Here is a 22,398-nt window from a genome sequence, read left to right as displayed (position 1 = left end):
AAAATGTATTTTAAAATAAACTTTTTTCCTCACAGATGGTGGAGATTCATTCCCGGAGAAAATGGCTGACACTTTCCTACAAAACAATGTATGCAATGTAGAAACGTACAGCAAATACCGATTTTTTCGCAACACTTTTGCAAAATTATGATGAGTTTACCAACTACATTATGATCACAAGCTAGACTCCCCGCTTCCCACAAATACTACTGGTGAAGCAGAAAACCCTTCACTTACTTCAATGGAACTTGCAGGAAAATATATTCGTTATAAATTGGTTACCGGCATTATCATAACATTTCATAAATCTTGGATGGAATTTCTGCTCTGGCTCTAGCATACTGCAAACTAGATCAGATTTTGAAATGCATTTATTATAGTGGAATCTGTATGCCAGGACTTCCAGATTCAAGTGCCATACAAACTCTCTCTATATATATATACATATACATATATATGCAAAAAAGAAGGAGAGAACTCTGGGTAGGTCTCAGTTTAGGTGGAAAGCAGCTCCTTTTAGAGCACTCTCAACACCAGCGACACTCTAGATCTGCTCACCTCAAATGTCTGTTTTTCTATCAAAGTTTTTAAGCATATGATTAGACAGTGCTATCCATGCCGAGATAGAAAATGACAAAGTCTTTCGCCATTTAAACAGCAAAGTCTTTAAGCATAGGACTAGTACAGTGCAGTCCTTGCCGAGCTGTCAAATAACAAAAGCCATTTATCACTCCAGGCACAATATTACAGCTTTGAATTGGTAAAATACCAACTCAAGCCAACCTGAAATGATTAAAAGCAACCCCTGACACAGTGTTTCGCTCTAATTAGAGCTCTTCAGAGAGGTATAGCTTTGTCCAGACACAAGGGAGCACCCAGTATTAAGTCAAAACAAAACCCTTTCAGGCATAGAGTGACGCATAAATTATGCAAAAAAGAAGGAGAGAACTCTGGGTAGGTCTCAGTTTAGGTGGAAAGCAGCTCCTTTTAGAGCACTCTCAACACCAGCGACACTCTAGATCTGCTCACCTCAAATGTCTGTTTTTCTATCAAAGTTTTTAAGCATAGGATTAGACAGTGCTATCCATGCCGAGATAGAAAATGACAAAGTCTTTCGCCATTTAAACAGCAAAGTCTTTAAGCATAGGACTAGTACAGTGCAGTCCTTGCCGAGCTGTCAAATAACAAAAGCCATTTATCACTGCAGGCACAATATTACAGCTTTGAATTGGTAAAATACCAACTCAAGCCAACCTGAAATGATTAAAAGCAACGCCTGACACAGTGTTTCGCTCTAATTAGAGCTCTTCAGAGAGGTATAGCTTTGTCCAGACACAAGGGAGCACCCAGTATTAAGTCAAAACAAAACCCTTTCAGGCATAGAGTGACGCATAAATTATGCAAAAAAGAAGGAGAGAACTCTGGGTAGGTCTCAGTTTAGGTGGAAAGCAGCTCCTTTTAGAGCACTCTCAACACCAGCGACACTCTAGATCTGCTCACCTCAAATGTCTGTTTTTCTATCAAAGTTTTTAAGCATAGGATTAGACAGTGCTATCCATGCCGAGATAGAAAATGACAAAGTCTTTCGCCATTTAAACAGCAAAGTCTTTAAGCATAGGACTAGTACAGTGCAGTCCTTGCCGAGCTGTCAAATAACAAAAGCCATTTATCACTCCAGGCACAATATTACAGCTTTGAATTGGTAAAATACCAACTCAAGCCAACCTGAAATGATTAAAAGCAACCCCTGACACAGTGTTTCGCTCTAATTAGAGCTCTTCAGAGAGGTATAGCTTTGTCCAGACACAAGGGAGCACCCAGTATTAAGTCAAAACAAAACCCTTTCAGGCATAGAGTGACGCATAAATTATGCAAAAAAGAAGGAGAGAACTCTGGGTAGGTCTCAGTTTAGGTGGAAAGCAGCTCCTTTTAGAGCACTCTCAACACCAGCGACACTCTAGATCTGCTCACCTCAAATGTCTGTTTTTCTATCAAAGTTTTTAAGCATAGGATTAGACAGTGTTATCCATGCCGAGATAGAAAATGACAAAGTCTTTCGCCATTTAAACAGCAAAGTCTTTAAGCATAGGACTAGTACAGTGCAGTCCTTGCCGAGCTGTCAAATAACAAAAGCCATTTATCACTCCAGGCACAATATTACAGCTTTGAATTGGTAAAATACCAACTCAAGCCAACCTGAAATGATTAAAAGCAACCCCTGACACAGTGTTTCGCTCTAATTAGAGCTCTTCAGAGAGGTATAGCTTTGTCCAGACACAAGGGAGCACCCAGTATTAAGTCAAAACAAAACCCTTTCAGGCATAGAGTGACGCATAAATTATGCAAAAAAGAAGGAGAGAACTCTGGGTAGGTCTCAGTTTAGGTGGAAAGCAGCTCCTTTTAGAGCACTCTCAACACCAGCGACACTCTAGATCTGTTTACCTCAAATGTCTGTTTTTCTATCAAAGTTTTTAAGCATAGGATTAGACAGTGCTATCCATGCCGAGATAGAAAATGACAAAGTCTTTCGCCATTTAAACAGCAAAGTCTTTAAGCATAGGACTAGTACAGTGCAGTCCTTGCCGAGCTGTCAAATAACAAAAGCCATTTATCACTCCAGGCACAATATTACAGCTTTGAATTGGTAAAATACCAACTCAAGCCAACCTGAAATGATTAAAAGCAACCCCTGACACAGTGTTTCGCTCTAATTAGAGCTCTTCAGAGAGGTATAGCTTTGTCCAGACACAAGGGAGCACCCAGTATTAAGTCAAAACAAAACCCTTTCAGGCATAGAGTGACGCATAAATTATGCAAAAAAGAAGGAGAGAACTCTGGGTAGGTCTCAGTTTAGGTGGAAAGCAGCTCCTTTTAGAGCACTCTCAACACCAGCGACACTCTAGATCTGCTCACCTCAAATGTCTGTTTTTCTATCAAAGTTTTTAAGCATAGGATTAGACAGTGCTATCCATGCCGAGATAGAAAATGACAAAGTCTTTCGCCATTTAAACAGCAAAGTCTTTAAGCATAGGACTAGTACAGTGCAGTCCTTGCCGAGCTGTCAAATAACAAAAGCCATTTATCACTCCAGGCACAATATTACAGCTTTGAATTGGTAAAATACCAACTCAAGCCAACCTGAAATGATTAAAAGCAACCCCTGACACAGTGTTTCGCTCTAATTAGAGCTCTTCAGAGAGGTATAGCTTTGTCCAGACACAAGGGAGCACCCAGTATTAAGTCAAAACAAAACCCTTTCAGGCATAGAGTGACGCATAAATTATGCAAAAAAGAAGGAGAGAACTCTGGGTAGGTCTCAGTTTAGGTGGAAAGCAGCTCCTTTTAGAACACTCTCAACACCAGCGACACTCTAGATCTGCTCACCTCAAATGTCTGTTTTTCTATCAAAGTTTTTAAGCATAGGATTAGACAGTGCTATCCATGCCGAGATAGAAAATGACAAAGTCTTTCGCCATTTAAACAGCAAAGTCTTTAAGCATAGGACTAGTACAGTGCAGTCCTTGCCGAGCTGTCAAATAACAAAAGCCATTTATCACTCCAGGCACAATATTACAGCTTTGAATTGGTAAAATACCAACTCAAGCCAACCTGAAATGATTAAAAGCAACCCCTGACACAGTGTTTCGCTCTAATTAGAGCTCTTCAGAGAGGTATAGCTTTGTCCAGACACAAGGGAGCACCCAGTATTAAGTCAAAACAAAACCCTTTCAGGCATAGAGTGACGCATAAATTATGCAAAAAAGAAGGAGAGAACTCTGGGTAGGTCTCAGTTTAGGTGGAAAGCAGCTCCTTTTAGAGCACTCAACACCAGCGACACATATATATACACACATATATATATATATATATATATATATATATATATATAAAAACACAGCTAATAAGAACATTTGTTACTTACCTGTAAACAGGTGGTTCTCCAGTATTGGTGTCTTTCATAGATTCACATGCTTGAATATTCCCCGTCGTCGAAGTGGGAGTCCCACGGTAAATAAAATAGCAATAATGCTAATAAATATATATATATATATATACATATAGTATCATATAAGTAATAAAACAGATAAAATATGTACTGAAAAAAACCTTTACAAAGGTTACTACATAGAAATGCATTAGAGAGAAAAAACTCATTTGCAACATATCAGTGTCATTATGTTAGTCCAAACTGCAGCCAATCAGGCTCAAGCACCCTCTAGAACCTTCTCCTCAGAAGCTCAAACCCTCAGATTTTCGTAGCACTAGTAATAATAGCGCATGAGGAGAACAGAGCCTCTGAGGGGAGGATGGGTGGGTCGCATGTGAATCTATGAAAGACACCAATACTGGAGAACCACCTGTTTACAGGTAAGTAGCAATTGTTCTTCTCCAGTATTAGGGGTGTCTTTCATAGATTCACATGCTTGAATAGAATAGATAGCAGTAACCTCCTAGAGCTGAGATTGCAATATTTCCAAACCATTGAAGAACAATATATAGCATAAAAGCAAGGCAATCTCAAGAATGGAGGAGGGAAAGAGGCTCACCTTATTTGAAAAGATGACGAAGCACTGCTTGCCCCACTGCGGTATCCGCTTCGTTAACAGCTTCCAAACAATGTCTGGTAAAGGTGTGCCTGCTGGACCATGTCGCTGCACGACAAATCTGGTGTAGAGGCACTCCGGCAAACAATGCGATGGACGACGCCATCGCTCTCGTAGAATGTGCCCTCACTGGAGTAGGTAAAGGCCTGCCAGCCTGCTGATGGCAAAATGATATGGCTGAAGAGAGCCATCGTGTTATTGTTTGTTTAGTCACTGAGTGTCCTTTGCGCAGTAGTCCATATGCTATAAATAGCTGATTGGATTTACGGAAAGGGGCTGTTCTTGAAATGTAGAATTTTAGACAACGTTTGATGTCTAAAGAATGTAGTCGCTGTTCCGCAGGGGATTTAGGATCCGGGAAAAAAGTCTTTAAGAAAACTGGCTCGTTCAAATGGAAGTCCGTAGGTACTTTTGGAAGAAAAGAAGGATTGGTACGAAGTGATACTCCATCTGGTTTGAACTGTAAATATGGAGGTTTGATAGTGAAAGCGTGCAAGTCACTTACGCGACGAGACGAAGTCAAAGCCAAAAGCAAAGCCACTTTCCAGGTCAGAAACTTGAGGTGTGAGCGATGAATTGGCTCAAATGGAGGTTTCATAAGTTGTGATAACACCACGTTGAGGTGCCACGCTGGAGGAGGGCGCCTTAACGGAGGGAACTTCCTGAAAAGTCCTTTAAAGAACTGTCGAATGATTCTGGATGAACAGAGAGACGTAGATCCATCATGACGGTAGCGTGAGATAGCCGCCAAAAAGACTCTCAATGTGGCATGTGAAAGACCAGACTGAGCAAGACTTAAAAAGAACGGTAACAGTTGGTCTGGAGTGGAACTGATAGGGTGTACGTTGGATGCTGCGCACCAATGACAGAAACGTTTCCACTTTAACCTATATGTCTTGATGGTTGATGGAGCTCTAGCCGACGCTAGAATGTCTCTACAGTCTTGAGGTATATTTAAAGAGGCAAATTCAATGAATTCAGGTTCCATGCCCACAATTGAAGCGTTGATGGGTCTGGATGACAAACTTGTCCGCTGTCCATTGTCAGAAGATCCGGACGTGGATGGAGACGAATGGGTTTGCATTGGGACATTAGAAGGAGTTCTGAAAACCACGCCTGTCTGGGCCAACGTGGGGCGATTAAAATCAAGCGGTAGGGTTGTCTGCGCATCTTCCACAACGTTCTTGGTACCAATGGGAGTGGTGGAAACGCATAGGCAAATAGGCCGGTCCAATCCATGAGTAGGGCATTGCCGCTGGATTCTGGATGTGGATGCCAACTGGCGAAAGTCTGGCACTTCCGATTCACTGGAGTTGCAAAGAGGTCCATCTTGGGATGACCCCATTGGTGGAACACGAGGTCCAGAGTCGGCTGGTGTAACTCCCATTCGTGAGTGGATGACGCAGACCTGCTTAGGGAATCTGCCAGTATGTTTGACGCTCCCGGCAGATGGACTGCTGTCAAACAAATGTGATGACGAAGTGCCCATTCCCAAATCTTTTGGGCAAGACGAGACAGGGGCTGAGATTTTGTGCCTCCCTGTATGTTCATGTAGTGCATGCTGGTGGTGTTGTCTGTTTGAACCAGCACCGATTCTCCGTGCACCACTGGTAAGAAAGCCTTTAGCGCTAGGAAGATTGCCAGCAATTCTAGTCTGTTGATATGCCAGGTCTTCTGAGTCGCTGTCCATTTTCCTTTGATGGAAAGGTCCAGGAGATGGGCTCCCCATCCGTCCATGGACGCATCCGTGGTCAATGTTAGATCTGGAGGCTGGGCAAGGAAGGAGGCCCCTTGGATCAGATTGGTTCGTTGCTCCCACCAGAGCAGACTGGTCTTCATGCAAGATGTGACTGTCACCTGGTCGTTGAACGACCCCGACACCTGTCGCCATTGTAGGTCCAATTCCTCCTGAATGGGGCGGGTACGTAACCTGCAATTCGGGATCAGTGCGATACAAGATGATGCCATTCCCAGAAATTATTTTAACATTCGCACTGAAACTGACTTTTTTGATCTGATGGTGGAGACCAGATGAACTATCCTCTGTCTCCGCTCGGCAGAGATGAACGCTTTTGACACGTCCGTGTCTATAACAGCTCCGAGGAATGTCCTGTGTCGCAGAGGTGTGAAATGTGACTTCTTTACATTGATGGTCAACCCTAGAGAATTGAATAGGGTGAGGCACAAACGTGTGTCGTGATGCAGCTGGCTTGCGGATTGGGATTTTAAAAGACAATCGTCCAGGTAAGGAAATATTTGGACTCCTTGAAGACGCAGATAAGCCATGACCGGGGCCAGAACCTTCGTGAACACACGAGGAACTGATCTGAGGCCAAAAGGTAGGACTTTGAACTGATAGTGATTGTGTCCCACTTTGAACCTCAAGTACTTCCGATGCTGAGGAATAATTGGTACATGAAAATAGGCGTCTTCCAGGTCTATTGTCGTTAAAAAATCGCCGCTGCAGAGAAGCCGCAAGACTTCTGACAACGTTAACATCCGGAAGGACTGTTGTTTTAGGAATAGATTGAGATACCTCAAATCCATAATGGGACGCCACTCCCCCGTCTTCTTTAGAATGAGGAAGAACCTCGAATAGAAGCCTTTCCCCCGCTGAGATACAGGAACCACTTCGACTGCACCCTTTGTTAATAAAAGTAGAACTTGATGTTGCAGTTCTTCCAGGTGGGGAGGTGGCGGACCCGAAGGTGGAGATGGAGGAGGAAACTCTGTGAATTCCAAGGCGTGACCCTTGCGCACAATGTCCAACACCCATTGGTCCGATGTTATTTGAGACCACTGAGAGTAAAACTGCGAGATTCGACCTCCAACATCCTGCTGAACTGGCAAGTCATTGCCGCTTGTTGGCGTTGTTGGCACCTCTATAATTGGACTTTCCTCTATAGGGTCTGGATTGTTGTTGACGAGAAGACTGCTGATTTGAGTACCGTTGGTTTCCCTGATTGTACTGGCGGTACTGTGACTGTCCTCCTCGGGAAAAATTGGACGAGGTGCCCCGTCCCCGTGCTGCACGAAAGGGCTGTTTCTTAAATTGTAAGGATCCAAGCGATTTTGCCGTGTCGGTATCCTTCTTAATGGTTTCCAAAGAAGCATCGATTTGGGAACCGAACAAAGATTGGCCATCATACGGCATATCAATTATCTTTGACTGAACCTCTTGCCTGAAAGATGTAGATTTTAACCATCCCTGGCGTCGGAGCGCCGCAGCACTGGCAAGGATACGGAATGCAGTATTCGCAATATCCACAGCACAGTCTATAATCTCCTCCGAAGCTCTTTGTCCATCCTGAAGGACCTGGAGCGCTTCCGCTTTGGATGACTCTGGAAGCTGTGCAAGGAAGATGGACACGTCTGACCACATTTGTCGGTCGAAACGACCCAAAATAGCGAGAGCATTCGCAGCACGGGCTGAGGTGGATGCCATGGATGAAAACTTCTTTCCGATCGCATCCAATCGTCGACCCTCTCTATCGGGAGGGGAAGTGACAGGCGCTGCAGGATTGCGCGCACGACGTTGTGCTGCCTGAGTCACCACAGAGTCCGGCTTTGGATGAGAGAGTAGACAAACAGGCGAGCCTGTTGGAGCCTTGTACTTTTTCTCCAATCTAGGTATTTGGGCAGGCAAAGAGTTAGGAGCCTTCATAATCTTTTGCCCTTCCTTCCAAATAAATTCTATAATTGGTATGGTATGCACCTGCTTATAAGGCTGATTCTTAAAATCATACAGGAAACATTCTTCGTCTCGCTGGACCCTTGTCAACTTGAAGCGGTCCGCCGCTTTGTCCATAAGCTTATGAAAACTAGCGATGTCCACAGGAGGTGAATCACTTGAAGTGCCCTGTTCTGGCGAGGGTGTTTGAACTCGCTAATCATCGAATTCCGCCATATAAGGATCTTGCTCACCATCTGTATCTGGATAAACCTCTCCTTCCTCTCTCTCTGGTTCTGAGTCAGTGTCCATATGTGGATTAGGAGATAGAGGAGCGCTCAAATGTATTGACGGTCTAGGTGGTGATTGTAGAGGTTGATGCGAAACTGCTACCTCAGCAGAATCTTGAACCGGAGTACCCTGGGGGGTAGGTGGAAAGCGTCTATTGTAATCGTCCAACATGTGTTGGAGGTTAGAGAAAAGCGTCATTGGAATAGACGTCATCGGAATTTGCACGCATTGGTCTTCGTGCTGATCTACGTGCTCATCTACTTCTTCTTCCTCCGAAGTAGTGTCCTGGCATTTAATTATCAAATCTGATGGACTCCGGGCGTCCCCATAAACAGTGTCATCCGGAACTGACTCAGTCTCATGGTCTGATACAAACAACTGAAGTGGTGGTTGTGGAGCAGGGGATTGTAGATGGAAAGCAGAATCTTCCTCCCTATTGAATGAGGACTGTACAGCAGAAACTGAAGTGTCCAAGGGCACTAAAGGCATGTTGGCGTAGGATGAAGAACCAGAAGTTGCTGTCAACGCAGATCCCTGCGTAGACGATGACGATTTGGAAGCAGTCGTCGTAGACGGTGAGTCTGTAGGCGTCTCCGTAGACCTAGAAGGCTTAGGCACTACTGTAGCTGATGTGCTCGTCGACGAGCTCGTCAACGATGTTTTCGTCGACGATGTAGTTGACAGCATCTTAGATGTCGACGGCGTCTTCGTCGACGGCGCCTGCGTCGACGGCGTCTTCGTCGACGGCGCCTGCGTCGACGGAATCTTCGTCGACGGCGCCTGCGTAGACGGAACCTTCGTCGACGGAATCTTCGTCGACGGAATCTTCGTCGTCGCCGTCGACGGTAGCTGCGTCGTCGACGGGAGCTTCGTCGACGAAGGTAATGACGACGATGGTTTCTTCGTCGACGATGGCTTCTTCGTCGACGATAAGATAGGGATCGTCGACGGGATTGAAGAGACAGAGGCTTTCGTCGACGTGCAAGCCGTCGTCGAGACTCTCGTCGACGATGATGACGCCGACGTCGTCGTGACTGTAGTCGTAGACGAAGCCACAGCAGCCAATCTCGTCGTCGGAGTGGTCGTCGACGAGCCCGTCGACGACCGCGCTGTTAAAAGTGTAACCACTTTAATAGAAGCTGGAAAAGGCGCCTGAGAGCCAGGTCTCGTGGGCGTAGTTATAACAGGCACAGAAGTAGTAGGTGGCGCTGCAGCCACAGTTAAAGCCAGCTTTCTTTTCTTTAGGAAAGGAGATGGTAACTCCTGAACACTGCCACGCTTAGAAGCCACAGAAGAAGGAGCTGACTGAAGGCTTTCTGCATCAGAAACAACGTCTTCCTTATCTTGAAGGCGCTTAAGCCAAAGTAGAAGGCGACCCTCCCTGTCCTTAAGGGTTTTAGGATTGAAAGTTCTACAGAACCTACAATCAACCGCTTTGTGAGCAGGATACAGGCAGTAAATACATTTGTCATGAGGGTCCTTCTCAAATAAACGCAATTTCCCACAGGAGGAACAAGGTCTAAATAAAGACTTCTTACTTGACATCTTGTGAAAAACTGAGAAGAGTAGAAATGTGGAAAAAAAACTGAGCAGAGCTCAGGGAGACTCCCTTCACACGACGTGCGGTAGAAAATCTGAGGGTTTGAGCTTCTGAGGAGAAGGTTCTAGAGGGTGCTTGAGCCTGATTGGCTGCAGTTTGGACTAACATAATGACACTGATATGTTGCAAATGAGTTTTTTCTCTCTAATGCATTCCTATGTAGTAACCTTTGTAAAGGTTTTTTTCAGTACATATTTTATCTGTTTTATTACTTATATGATACTATATGTATATATATATATATATATATATTTATTAGCATTATTGCTATTTTATTTACCGTGGGACTCCCACTTCGACGACGGGGAATATTCAAGCATGTGAATCTATGAAAGACACCCCTAATACTGGAGAACAATACATCCCCAAGATAGAATACTTGGATGCCGAAGTAATAGGAGTCCTCTTGTTCTGATCTTAAATGAAAACTCTTCAGGTTTTCTTAAACCTAAAAAAGTTAGTGATGGTGCGAAGACAACGTAGTGTAGCTCCTTTTAAGTGTCACCAGTTTAGGACCCTTCGAAGAAAGCAATATTCCCAATGGTTTAGCAAACTGAAAACACCTAGAAAGATACTTGGGTAACAGGCCATATAAAAAATTTCAGCACAATGCACAGTACTTTGAACTTTACCTGTGAGCTACTGTAACCCAGCCTAACTGTTGCCTCTGGTTAGAAATATCAACCTTATTGGAAAGGCCAAATAATAATCTAATGGCCCTCATTTGGGATTGTGGAGCATTAAAATAAATTGCTAACCAATAAATATTCTTTGAAAAAAAGTTTCAGAGCTAACGCAAGAACCGTTAGTTATTACACTTCTCACTATTTCCACAATACAAAGAAGGCTTTGCAAAATATCCAAAATTTCAGCACAAGTTTTCCCTAAAAAACAAATGTTGTTTTCCTTGCGTCATCTGCCCCAGACGTATTGTTTAAAATACTTTTATTTCTTTTTTTTTAAATTAAAGCTGGTGGTGTAATAGAAGTTCATACACTACTGCAGCCCCAATACCCTGCCAAAAATTCTACAATTACTCAGAGCAACTAGAGTATCAGTGAGAAGAAAAATACCTTGCTTTACCCCACAACAGCAACTGCATGAACTCATCCTGTACAGACGTTTCAGTGTTTTTTTCCTATAAAAAAAAAGAATTAATCACATGTACTCATTTAAAACTATTAATTCTGTAAAGTAGAAAATGCAGTTCATATTTTACAGCTATAACTTGATACCATTACAATGAATTTCAAACATATTGGCATTCAATAGAGTACATATATATGTAGAAAAGAATGCAAACCTTTATCAAAAGTGTCAATTGGTCTTGCCATGCAATTCTGTTAATACTTTATTTGTTAGATTATAAAGAAATTAATTAATTTTGTCACTCATCTAATTCTGTATGACATTAACCCATTTGACATGATCCACATTTACACGCACAAACATGAACAGAAAGAAGGACTGAAAAACAAACAATTATATGTTTCCACAGATAATGATTGTGTCGGTACAGATTTAAAATAACAATAGTGGTTCTTAAAAAATCATTTAGAACATTTGAATAAATATAGTCTGTAATAAGTACTATATTCCGCAGTGTCCAGCCGGACACACAATTTTAATTAATTAAATGTTTCCAGTATTTTCAAGAGCAACCAACAGTACAGTGGGGTACAATCCTACATCCAGTACATGAGAACACGACAAACAAACAAACATTAGGATTTTCAGGCAAAAGAGAGAGGAAGCTTTTGGTCAATGTAAATACAAAACAAGCTATCCATAATAGTCTGTGTGAAACTATTCAAGAGGTCGACGACGTTTCGATCCGTTTAGACGTATAATGGGATCATCATCAGGACTGTTTAAATCACATGCTTGAATATTAGATCTGCCTTGGCTCTGATGGAGTCTCTGGGCGTAGTATCTGCACCTTGAAGAAAATTCCTCAAAATCGATAACTGCGGGAAAAGTATCCAATAATGCGGGAATCGTTCGGGGGACAATGCCTCCTACACCGGCGTCTGTGACCATGTTTGGGTTTCTGAGTTCTAAACAGCAGTGTAAAGAGTAAAAGTTAGCCACACTGCAGTGGGCTAACTTAGGTATGCCCCAAAAACCTCTGTTGCAGTTAGCATACCCCTAGTGGAAATTACCCTAATGCCAAAAGCAGCATTCTATTTTGCAAAGCATAAAGTATCTCAAAGCAAAATATGATTCATGAGGAAACTGTTGGACACGGGACAGGTAGAAACTAAGAATCCTATGAGATTAGAGTCTGTGCAGCCTTTCCTCTTTCTTAAAGGAGCAAGAAGAAAGAAAAACTGCAACAATAATGACTGCAACAGATTAAATTCTGATAGAAACAATGGTCTCAACTGTAAAACAATTTTTACAGATAAAAACATGAATATTACTTTGGTTCAGAGAAAAGTGTTTGCACATTGTCTATTGATTAAGCAGAGTAATGGTAGTAACGGACCTGAGAGAATAAGAAGGATAAAAAGATGCGACGGGCTAATACAGTGTTCTAGAATATCAGAGAAGCAGGTCTTCATTTCTCGTTCTGATGAAATAACAATTGTCTCTTCAAAATGCATTTTTGCACTACTGATCCACATGACAGAACTGAGAGGGAGGGGGTTAATAGTAGAGGTGAAAATCCCAATTTATAAGGAACCTGTTTCCTCTGAGTGGAAGTTGCCACCTGTAGGCTAAGATATACATTTGTCTTACCTCCTGGGAAGCAGAAATTATGTACACAACCTCCTGAAGTTCTAACTAATGTTCTGATGATGTCAGTCAGCTCACTCTATCTTGGTTTGTATTTTATCTTCCTGGCCCGGTGAGCAGGAAAAATATGCTCCAGTTCCCTGAACCATATCTTTACCAATTCACAGAAAGGTTTGTCAGAACCTATACCCCCCTCGATTATTGACATAGTGTAAGGCACTAGGAGTAAGGAACTGTACTACACAGAGAGAAGAAAGCCCTCTATGTGAATTCACAAAGCCCTCCTATAGGAAAGTGCCCCTTTCTGTCATGGTCATCCCCAATTTTTGCCACTAGTACTCCTGTTTTTCGACTAATGTACACTGGTTCCCTGCTAAACCAGGCCCCAGTGCCAGTGCTCTTTCCCCTAAAAACAAGGTAAAATGGGCTAATTGGGACACACTTTAGGCCCCCTGCAAGTCCCTAGTAAGTGGTATCCCTGGCACGTACGGCCTGGGTACTAAAGAGGGTACCCCAGTGCTGCAGTATGTATTATGCCACTCTAAGGGGTCCCCACCTACACAATGCATGCAGGCTGCCATTGCAGACTTCATGTCATAGTGCACATCATGAGTGAAAACACAACATGGCACACTCACTGTGTGACATGCCAAAGTTACTGCATGTAATATATGTAAGCCAACCCATAGAAGGCCTTGTAGCCATAAGGCAGGGTGCATTATATTATATGTTATATGCATTTATAGAGTGCAACGGTTACCCGAAGATGTCCTGGCGCTTAGCTCAAACAGTCGGTATAGCCTTACATTTGAGGGCATAGCAGCATGGACAGCTATGCCACTTTGCTGTCTAGTTCAATTACTAGATGGTACAAGTGAACAGGGAGGCCATCTTAAGTATATGTACTGGACCCAGCCATTAAGGATTCCCCAGCTACATTATGCCTTGAAACCTATGGTGCTTGGTATCAAACACCTTGACTTAATAAATCTGTACTGTTGCCAGTACTAGATGTATTATGACATGCACCCAGAGGGCAACTTGAAAGGCGCCCCCTAAAAACCTACCAATATGTAGTGTGCTGGCGGATTAGTATCGTCCAGCCTGACACCACAGACAAGTTTGACACACTGCAAGTGACAATCCACACTCTCTGAAGCCCGAAACAATGCCTGCACTCCCATTCCTAGTAAGAAGTGGGCGGGGGGGGGAGGGGGGCGGGGGCGGGAGGGTCAACTAACGGGCGGACCTTGGCACACCCAGGAGCCCCAAGAGTGTTATCCATGTGAACCACCTTAAACTCTATCATGACAGGGCTGATGTGACCATGCTGTTGGTAACTGATGAGGACCAAGAACTAGAGAGTGCACCTCTCCATGACCTCCTCTCCAGCAACCCTCAAGATGGATATGTTGAGGGAGTTGTCTTCTCAGACACCTTCCCTGCCCAACAGCAGACTGACTGCAGGCAAGTCCTAAGGCAGTATGCTGGGCTCAGTTTTCTTTGACCCCTGGTCAGACAACCTGGTGTATACATGATGTGGACACTGGGGACATTCTACCTGTCAAAAATAAAATCTACAGGCAGTTGGGCCAAGTAGGAGAAAGCATCAGAGTGAAGTCAGCAAGATTCTGGAATTAGGGGTCGGGTGACTGAACCATCTGATAGCCCTTGGGACAGCCCAGTGGTCTTAGTCTCCAAACCTCATTCCAAGGGATGAAAACCAGAGCAGAGTTTCTTTGTGGACTACGATAGATGCCTCAATGCGGTCACTAAGACAGATGCACACCTCATTCCAAGAGCAGAAGGGTTCGTAGTCAGATTAGGGACAGCCTAGTTTCTCAGTACTTTCGATTTGACATCAGGGTACTGGCAGACTAGGCTGACCCTAGGAGCAAAAGAGAAGTCAGCATTCTCGAAACTAGATGGGCTTTACCAGTTTACTGTGATGCCTTTTGGTCTAATGAATGTTTACCAGCCTTTAGAAGGTGGCAGGGCGAAGTACTGGCTGGGTTAAAGTCTTTTAATGCAGTGTATCCTGATGATATTGCGGTCTATCGGGATCACCGACCCCCCCTTGGAAAGATCCTGGAGGCCCTGCAGCATGCAGGACTCACTATCAAGACAAGCAAGTGACAGATAGGGCAGGGCTCTGTTATATACTTGGGCCACGTTGTAGGTGGAGGCCAAGTACAGCCCTTCCAGCCCGAGATCAGATTTTGGACTCCAACAATCCAGACTCAAGCCAGTGCATTCCTTGGCTTGATTGGGTACTACAGGAGGTTTGTGAAGGGGTATGGCACCCCTCACTAAACTGACCTCAAAGAAGCAGTCAAAGAAAGTAAATTGGACAGTGAGCTGTCAAAAGGCTTTTGACACTCTAAAGGAAGCAATGTGCTTGGTACCCTTTCTAAAAGCTCCGGATTATACAAAGCAGTTAATTGTGCAGACTGATGCCACTGTGCATGGGATAGGGGCAGTTGTATCCCAGACCAATGATGATGGCCAGGACCAGCCTGTTGCCTTTATTAGCAGGTGGTTCCCCCCCCCAGGGAAGCCTTTGCTGTGGTTCGGTCCCTGAAGAAGCAGAGACCCTTCCTTGTTCAGACTGACCACAGGCCTCTTGAATGGCTTATGCAGCTGAAGGGAGTAAACCCAAAACTGTTGAGGAGGTCCATCTCCCTACAAGGTATGGCCTTTATAGTGAAACACAGACCTGGGACTGACCATGCCAATGCAGATGGCCTTTCCAGGTTTTTGACTTAGACAATGAAAACACCCTCTTGGGAAAGGTTAGTGTCATTCTCTTTCATTTAGGGTGGGCGGCGCAGGGGGTTGTGTAGGTAAGTGACCCTTTTGGTCATGGTCACTCCATTTTTGCCTCTGGTACTTTTTCGACTGGACCCCTGTTAACCGGGCCCAAGTTCTAGTGTGCTTTCGGACGGACTGTGTGATTCAACGCTCGGCTTCCCGCTGCCTAATTCACTGCAGTTCCAGCTCACAGTTTGCAGGTTGCAGAGAGCCAGCCCGGCAGGAGTGAGGAGCGAAGTGCACCGGAGGCGCTGGTGGTTTGCCCTGCTCTGCCGTGCTGACCGGGGCGGTGGGGCAGGGTCCGGCTGAGTCACAGAAGCCGAGGGGCTTGCCTGCCCGAAGTGCCCGCCCGCCCGTGTTCAGCGTTTAACCTGTCCGCCAGCCTTCTCCCGCCAGCCTTCTCTCGGCAGCCTCACCCTGTGCCTGGACCAGCGGTGCAACAAGCTGCCCAGCGGGAGCCGGGACAATCAGTGGCTGCGGCAGGAAACATAAGGAAGCCAAGCAGCCAAAGTAGAATCACAGAACTGAACCACAGAACCACCGCAATCACCTTGCATCACCCCGGGCAAGGGGGTCGCCTCACCGGGGGCCACGGTGTGGAGAGAGAGAGAGAGAACCAGGTGAGGCAGTCTCATCGTTAGCACTGAAGCTGTTGCTCCCAGGGCCGCAGAGAAAGAATCCATCAGGCCCCGGGCCCCCCAAAGAGCCGAGCTCCAAGCCCCAAGCACCGTTTTCTCTTTGTACATACTGCAAGCCTCCCCCGAACCCCCTTAAGCGAACCACACCCGTAGCGGTAACCAGGGTGGCAAGGGGGGGAGCTGGGGTCGTGTGCTCCGTGAAGGAGAAGGGGCAGGAGGAAGGAGGCGAGGAGAGAGGCGTGGGCGTTACGGCCTGCGGTTCAGGTCCCACCACACTTTGCTCGCAGTAGTGGTGGCACGGCCAAGACCGCAGGGGCCCAAGCAAACGCCTCAACTCCACCTGCCCACCGATCCATCAACCTGCTACATAGCCCCCAGAGCAAACTTGTTAGCCTATTGAAATATAAAAACGCTCTAAGGCCAAACAAAAAAGGGAGCGCAATGAGATCTGGCATGATCAGGCAACAACCAAAACCCAACTCTACATTGAGATCGCGGAAAAGAAAACTGGGGAAACCTGAGTCAACATCTCCAACAAACTCAAATAATCCCAAGGAACTCAGTTCAAGTACAAGCAACAAAAACATAAATAACATAAATAATACAGAGGCCTCACCCCTTACAGTAATGGAAACATCAAATTCACCCACAACCCATCCGCTAAACAAAAACGAACAAGTCAAGGTCCTTGCTGCCTCACCCTCCCTAATTACTGCCCTCCAGCTACCACAACAGTCACAAAGACTTGTACAGCCTGTACTACCTCCAATACCGCCAGAAAAAAAAACTTGCATTAACGGATCCAGTCAATCTTGTAACGATCGACGGAACGCCAGCAAAGAAAAGGATATGTTCACTTCAACCCAAGATTTATACTAAGTTCTCCTTTCTTAAAGACCCTGGAACAGCTATATTCTCTACGACTGGGAACATTAGAGGTCTTCAATCTCCGCTTTTAAGAGACGAGCACGACTCCAGCCGCACGATTAGCAGCCAAGTAGGCTTACCCAGCCCAGGGGAAATTTTGCACCCACCCACTACTGAGGTAGTGACTATCATCCCTACACCAACTTCGCCTAAAGCAAGAAGAGCGGCAGCATCCACCCCCCAGGTAGAACACGAATTAACCAACTCCAAGACTTGGGAACTGGCGTCTGCCAGTAAAGCCTCCAAAAAAGACTTGAGCATACCACTGAGGCCAAGTCTCCAGATATAGTGGCAGACCCAGATCCAGTACAGCAGGGTGAGATCCACCCTAGCAAGATCAGCCCCCGTCACTTCGGTAAACAAGACGCGACAATGGAAATCAAGGCTTTGATACACAAAGAGGATGAAAGGGAAGTTCTACCACCGCCCCAATTAGTTAGCAGTTCCCCAAACTCAACAAAAGAAATTAGAGACATTCGAGCAAAACCATCATCAGCAATTGAAGAGCAACAAAGCGATCCCAAACTATCGCCAATGCTTAACACCCCATCGACTCTACCCAAGTCACACCAGTCAAACTTCAGTAGCATCACTGAACAAACAACGGCGACCAATGAGCCTGCAGTGCAAGGGGCCGCCCAGGGCGGCACTTTCCTACTGAACAATGATTCCCTGCCCACTAAGAACTTTCCAGACAATGACAATGACATGTCCTCTATAGCGGCACAGGAGTGGGAAGAACTAGTGGCTACCTATAACCGTCACCCATCTGAATGGAAGCCCACTGCCGACGCCTTACCAAGTCCCGAGAGAAGTTACAGCCCAGGAAAAACAGTTCCCGAATCAATTTGGGTGACAATCTTGAACACTCTGCAACACTCGGCTACAGCCCTGGACTTTCAATCTCAAAAAATGGACATACAGCTTTGTGTTTTGCAGACAATGGCTTACTCAATTGCAGGAATTGACTGGAAAATCTCGGAGCTAAATGGCCTCATAAGGAGGGGCCAAGATGCCATCCTTGCGGCCCAACCAACTCTATCCCAACCACTACCTTGTGACCCAATTTTAGACAAACTATCATCCTTACCTACGATGTTGGGGGCACTGATAAGTGACCTAAAATCAGCAGTTCTACCAATCCAAACCTCGCAAACTTCCGATCCACCCCCAGATGTCCCAATGACACCAACGAGCTTATTGACCGAGCACCCAATCGAGCAGAGGTCAGATATCATTGTATCCTCAACCGAAACATTAACGTCCAGACCATTGGCAACTGAGCTAACCACCACGTCTGCGACTATAGTCGCATCTTTCTCAACAAACGCTCAGGAATCTTCTAAGACTCGGAGAAAGAACAAAAGGAAAGGAAGGAATCGGGCCCCAAGAAGCTCAAGTAAGAAGATAGAAATATATTCTAACTCCTCTCCTCTAGCAGCAATTGTCACTGGGTCTCCGACAGCCGATGAAGTACAATCTCCTCAGTATAAGGCCTCCGAAACTGCATCATCAGCATCCCCATCGGTACATTCAAAATTGACAACTATCGTTACTAAGATACCTGCACAAAAAAAAAACGTAAGCAGAAAATTTTACAATTCACAAGAACTGAGGCGGCACAAAACTCTATTAACATCGAACCAACACCACCTGAGCTTGCTCCAACAAGAGGAAGAGTGGACACCGCCACGGCTTTCAATACAGAGTCCTCTCTACATTTGACACCTATACCGACTAGCATCACCCGGAACCTGCAGAGAGCCACCAACCAACGCGAGCAGTTAAATGCCTCAGTCACAGCAGGCCCAAGCAACCCTATTCAACCTATTCAACAGGGTGACAAGAGACCACCGCCGGATCCAACCAAACCACAGTTTTTGAACAGTCCAACATCAATCCTTTTCATTCCAGAATACACATCCCGCGGCAGAAGTGATATACTGAATAGGGGAAACATACTAAGGCTCATGCACTCACTAACAAATTTATCAAACATCAGTTCATCTGATCTCTTGGAAATAGAGTTCCAGTCAAACACCGAACCTCATCGCCCAGACATTACAAAAGCAACTTGGCACTCACTTGAGACAGCACATAAAATCATGGAAGAAACAGCGACGTTTCAGCAATGGGGATAGAGCTGATACTCGAAGAAAGACCTCGCTACCCTACTCCTTTTCTTCCTGTAGCCAGACCTCTAGTACAAAAAAGTACTACCTCAATATTAAGAGGAGCGAGAAGCAGCTCGCCCGGGCCGTGCTCCCGAGACTTAAAAAACCCCAACTCTGAACAACATCAAAAGCTAAGCAGCTGTAGTTACGAAAAACTGCTCACAACTGGAACTCAATTCAACGCACATTCGCAAGTTCAACTGTCAACAATTGACAGAAAGGGAAAGAACTCACCAATCCATCAGAAGGATATATGGACATTAGAATTTGCTCCTGGAACATCAACGGTTTGGCGAGTAAAAGAAATGATCCCGAATTTCTAGAATACCTGACCACATTTGACCTTATCCTGCTCCAAGAGACTTGGGAAGAAAAGGCATTTGAGCTCCAAGGGTTCACGTCCTGCTGTATTCCGGCAATTAAAAACTCAACCTTTGGCCGAAGATCAGGCGGACTGATGCTTTTCTCATCAATATCGACAATAGGCGAAATTGAGGCAATGGACCTGCACATTCCTCCCCCAAGCGTCATCCAGGTGGCAAAGATCCCACTTCGGTTATAGAAGCAACCCCAAGCTGTAACTATAATTAATACATACATTCATCCCAAAGACAAACAAAAAGGTGCGAAAGACCTAGCCAAACTGATGAAAAAAATAATGGAAGAAAGCGTGTCTGATTCATTCATCTTGACAGGCGACTTCAATATGCTTCTAATTAATAAAGAGCAACTTAGCGACCTTACCCAAGACCTGAACGCAGCATGGGGTGTGCCGACACAAGGCCATATAAAAAACAAGAACCCAACGAAGCACTCAAAAATCCTACTTCGACATCTGGAACAACTTAACTTAAGGGCCCTGAACGGCCGCTACCCTGACGATGATCCACCAGTTGCCACCTTTCACGCGAATAAACAACCCTCCCATCTTGACTACATGTTCACATCTCTAAACATGCTTTGTCGGGTAAAGTCCTTTAGAATAGGTACGAGCGACCTCAGTGATCATCTGCCACAAGAGGCCATAATAAAAACTACTTCCCACCTGGAAACCGAAACCTTTATAGGCTTCGACACAGATACTGTCCCAAATTTAAGACGGCTTCGCTGTAACGCCAGGAACATTGATTCAATTAGCTCCATGGCGACAAACCTCTTCTCCCAAGCTACCAGCTATGCATCCAAGGCATCGGATGTCTGGGACATCTTCATCAAACCATTAGGGAGAAAATGGTAAAAAAGGTTCCCAGCAATCCACGTCACCATCAGACGCCCCTTCGTGGGAATCACTCATGTCCAGAAACGAAACTTCAAAAAAGATTAGTAAATCAATTACCGAGACAGGTGCGAAAGGATCCAACAAATTACAGCTTGCAAACTGCCCTACGGGAAGCTAAAACAAAGTTGAAACGGACAAAATGGGGCAACCAGAAGCGAAGTAACGAAGAACTATGGGCGAAGCTAGTTTACGAGGGGAAGCAGAAGAACAGCTCCAGATTCTGGCAAATGGTTAAAAGAATACAGAATCCTGACCTCCCTAGTCAAAACTCGCACATAACTGAAGAAGTATGGTCGAAATACCTACTGACGCATTTTAATAACGATGGTACTATTGACGAGGCTGCTACAAACAAACCTTGCTTAAAAACCACAAAGCACAACATAGAAGCAAACCTCAACCACTACACTCCCACAAATCCCATTGAAACGGGGGAGTACATCGCCATGAATACACCAAAATTCGAAAAATCAAAAATGGAAAAAAAGTCAACAAAGGCATTTGAGTCAAGGCCAAAGACAATCCTCCCACCAGACATCCAACGACAAATATCAAGGGGGAGACCAACCGGTGCTCCTGGGCGGAACGGCCTACCACCCATGCTCTACAAATCAGATGTCGAATTTTGGAGTGCATCTTTAGCACCAGTGTTCAATAGTATCAGACTCTCACAGACCCTTCCTGAGTCCTGGCACGGTTCAATTATCAGCCCAATACATAAACAAGGTAGCAAGAGGCTTCCAAACAACTATCGCCTTATTGCTCTCCTAGATGTGGAGTCAAAATACTTTGCTGGCCTTATCTTGGAGGAGCTTACATCATGGGCAACTGAAAATTCCATCATGCCAATCAACCAAACGGGTTTCTGCAAAGGCCAAGGGACCACAACTAATCTCATGGCACATCACTGCTGATGGAAGCAGCAAAAGAAACTAAGTCATCCTTATTCTTTTCATTTATTGACTATACCGCCGCATTCGACCACGTGGTCCGAAACAAACTTTGGCTGAAACTGGACAATTTGGGAATACCTAAACACCTACTAGACCTCCTAATACTGCTCCACTCAAACACCTGGATCAAAATCAAACTTGGGGCTGGAACACACCTTTCAAAACCCATAAGGACAACAAAAGGACTAAAACAGGGATGCCTACTTGCACCGATCCTATTCAATCTTTTTCTAGCCGATCTACCGGGCCAACTAGACAAATTCTCCAATCATGCACCGAAATTAGGGAAAATCACCCTCTCAAACCTGTTATATGCGGATGATCTGCTGTTGATAAGTCGGACTCCAATGGGCCTCCAACACCTTTTGAACACAACCCATGCTTTTTCAGTAAAGAATGTACTACAAATAAACTTCAATAAATCAAAGGTGATGGCTGTGAATTACAGGAAAAAAAAGAATCCTTTCTGGCACTTGAATGGCAAAAAGCTCGACCAGGTCATTACATATAAATACCTAGGAGTAATCCTGGACTCAAATAATACCTCTAGGGCGCAGCTCAAGTCCTTGCGAGGGAAGGCTATAATGACCTATTTGGCACTAAAATCATTGAAGGTCAAACTACCTGACCTTACACTTAAACCTCTTCTTGAAATCCTGAGGGCCAAATTAAAACCGACTCTCACTTACGGGAGTGAATCACACCACGGTAA

The 22,398-nt window shown here is 44.9% G+C and overlaps 1 protein-coding gene across 1 annotated transcript in view; it reads right to left on the bottom strand.

Moving 5' to 3' along the window:
- ANAPC4 (anaphase promoting complex subunit 4) overlaps positions 1 to 22,398 on the bottom strand; it is a 355,563-nt gene that overhangs the window by 252,620 nt on the left and 80,545 nt on the right. The window contains exon 11 of the mRNA XM_078678375.1: positions 11,239 to 11,303. Coding sequence (XP_078534501.1) covers positions 11,239 to 11,303 — 65 coding nt within the window. The remainder of the gene's footprint in view (positions 1 to 11,238; positions 11,304 to 22,398) is intronic.

This window comes from Lissotriton helveticus, chromosome 2_2 (assembly GCF_964261635.1).
Source record: "Lissotriton helveticus chromosome 2_2, aLisHel1.1, whole genome shotgun sequence".
In the NCBI taxonomy this organism is placed as follows: Eukaryota; Metazoa; Chordata; class Amphibia; order Caudata; family Salamandridae; genus Lissotriton; species Lissotriton helveticus.
The sequence above is the reverse complement of the archived record's forward strand: the minus strand, read 5'-3'. Positions and strand labels throughout refer to the sequence as shown.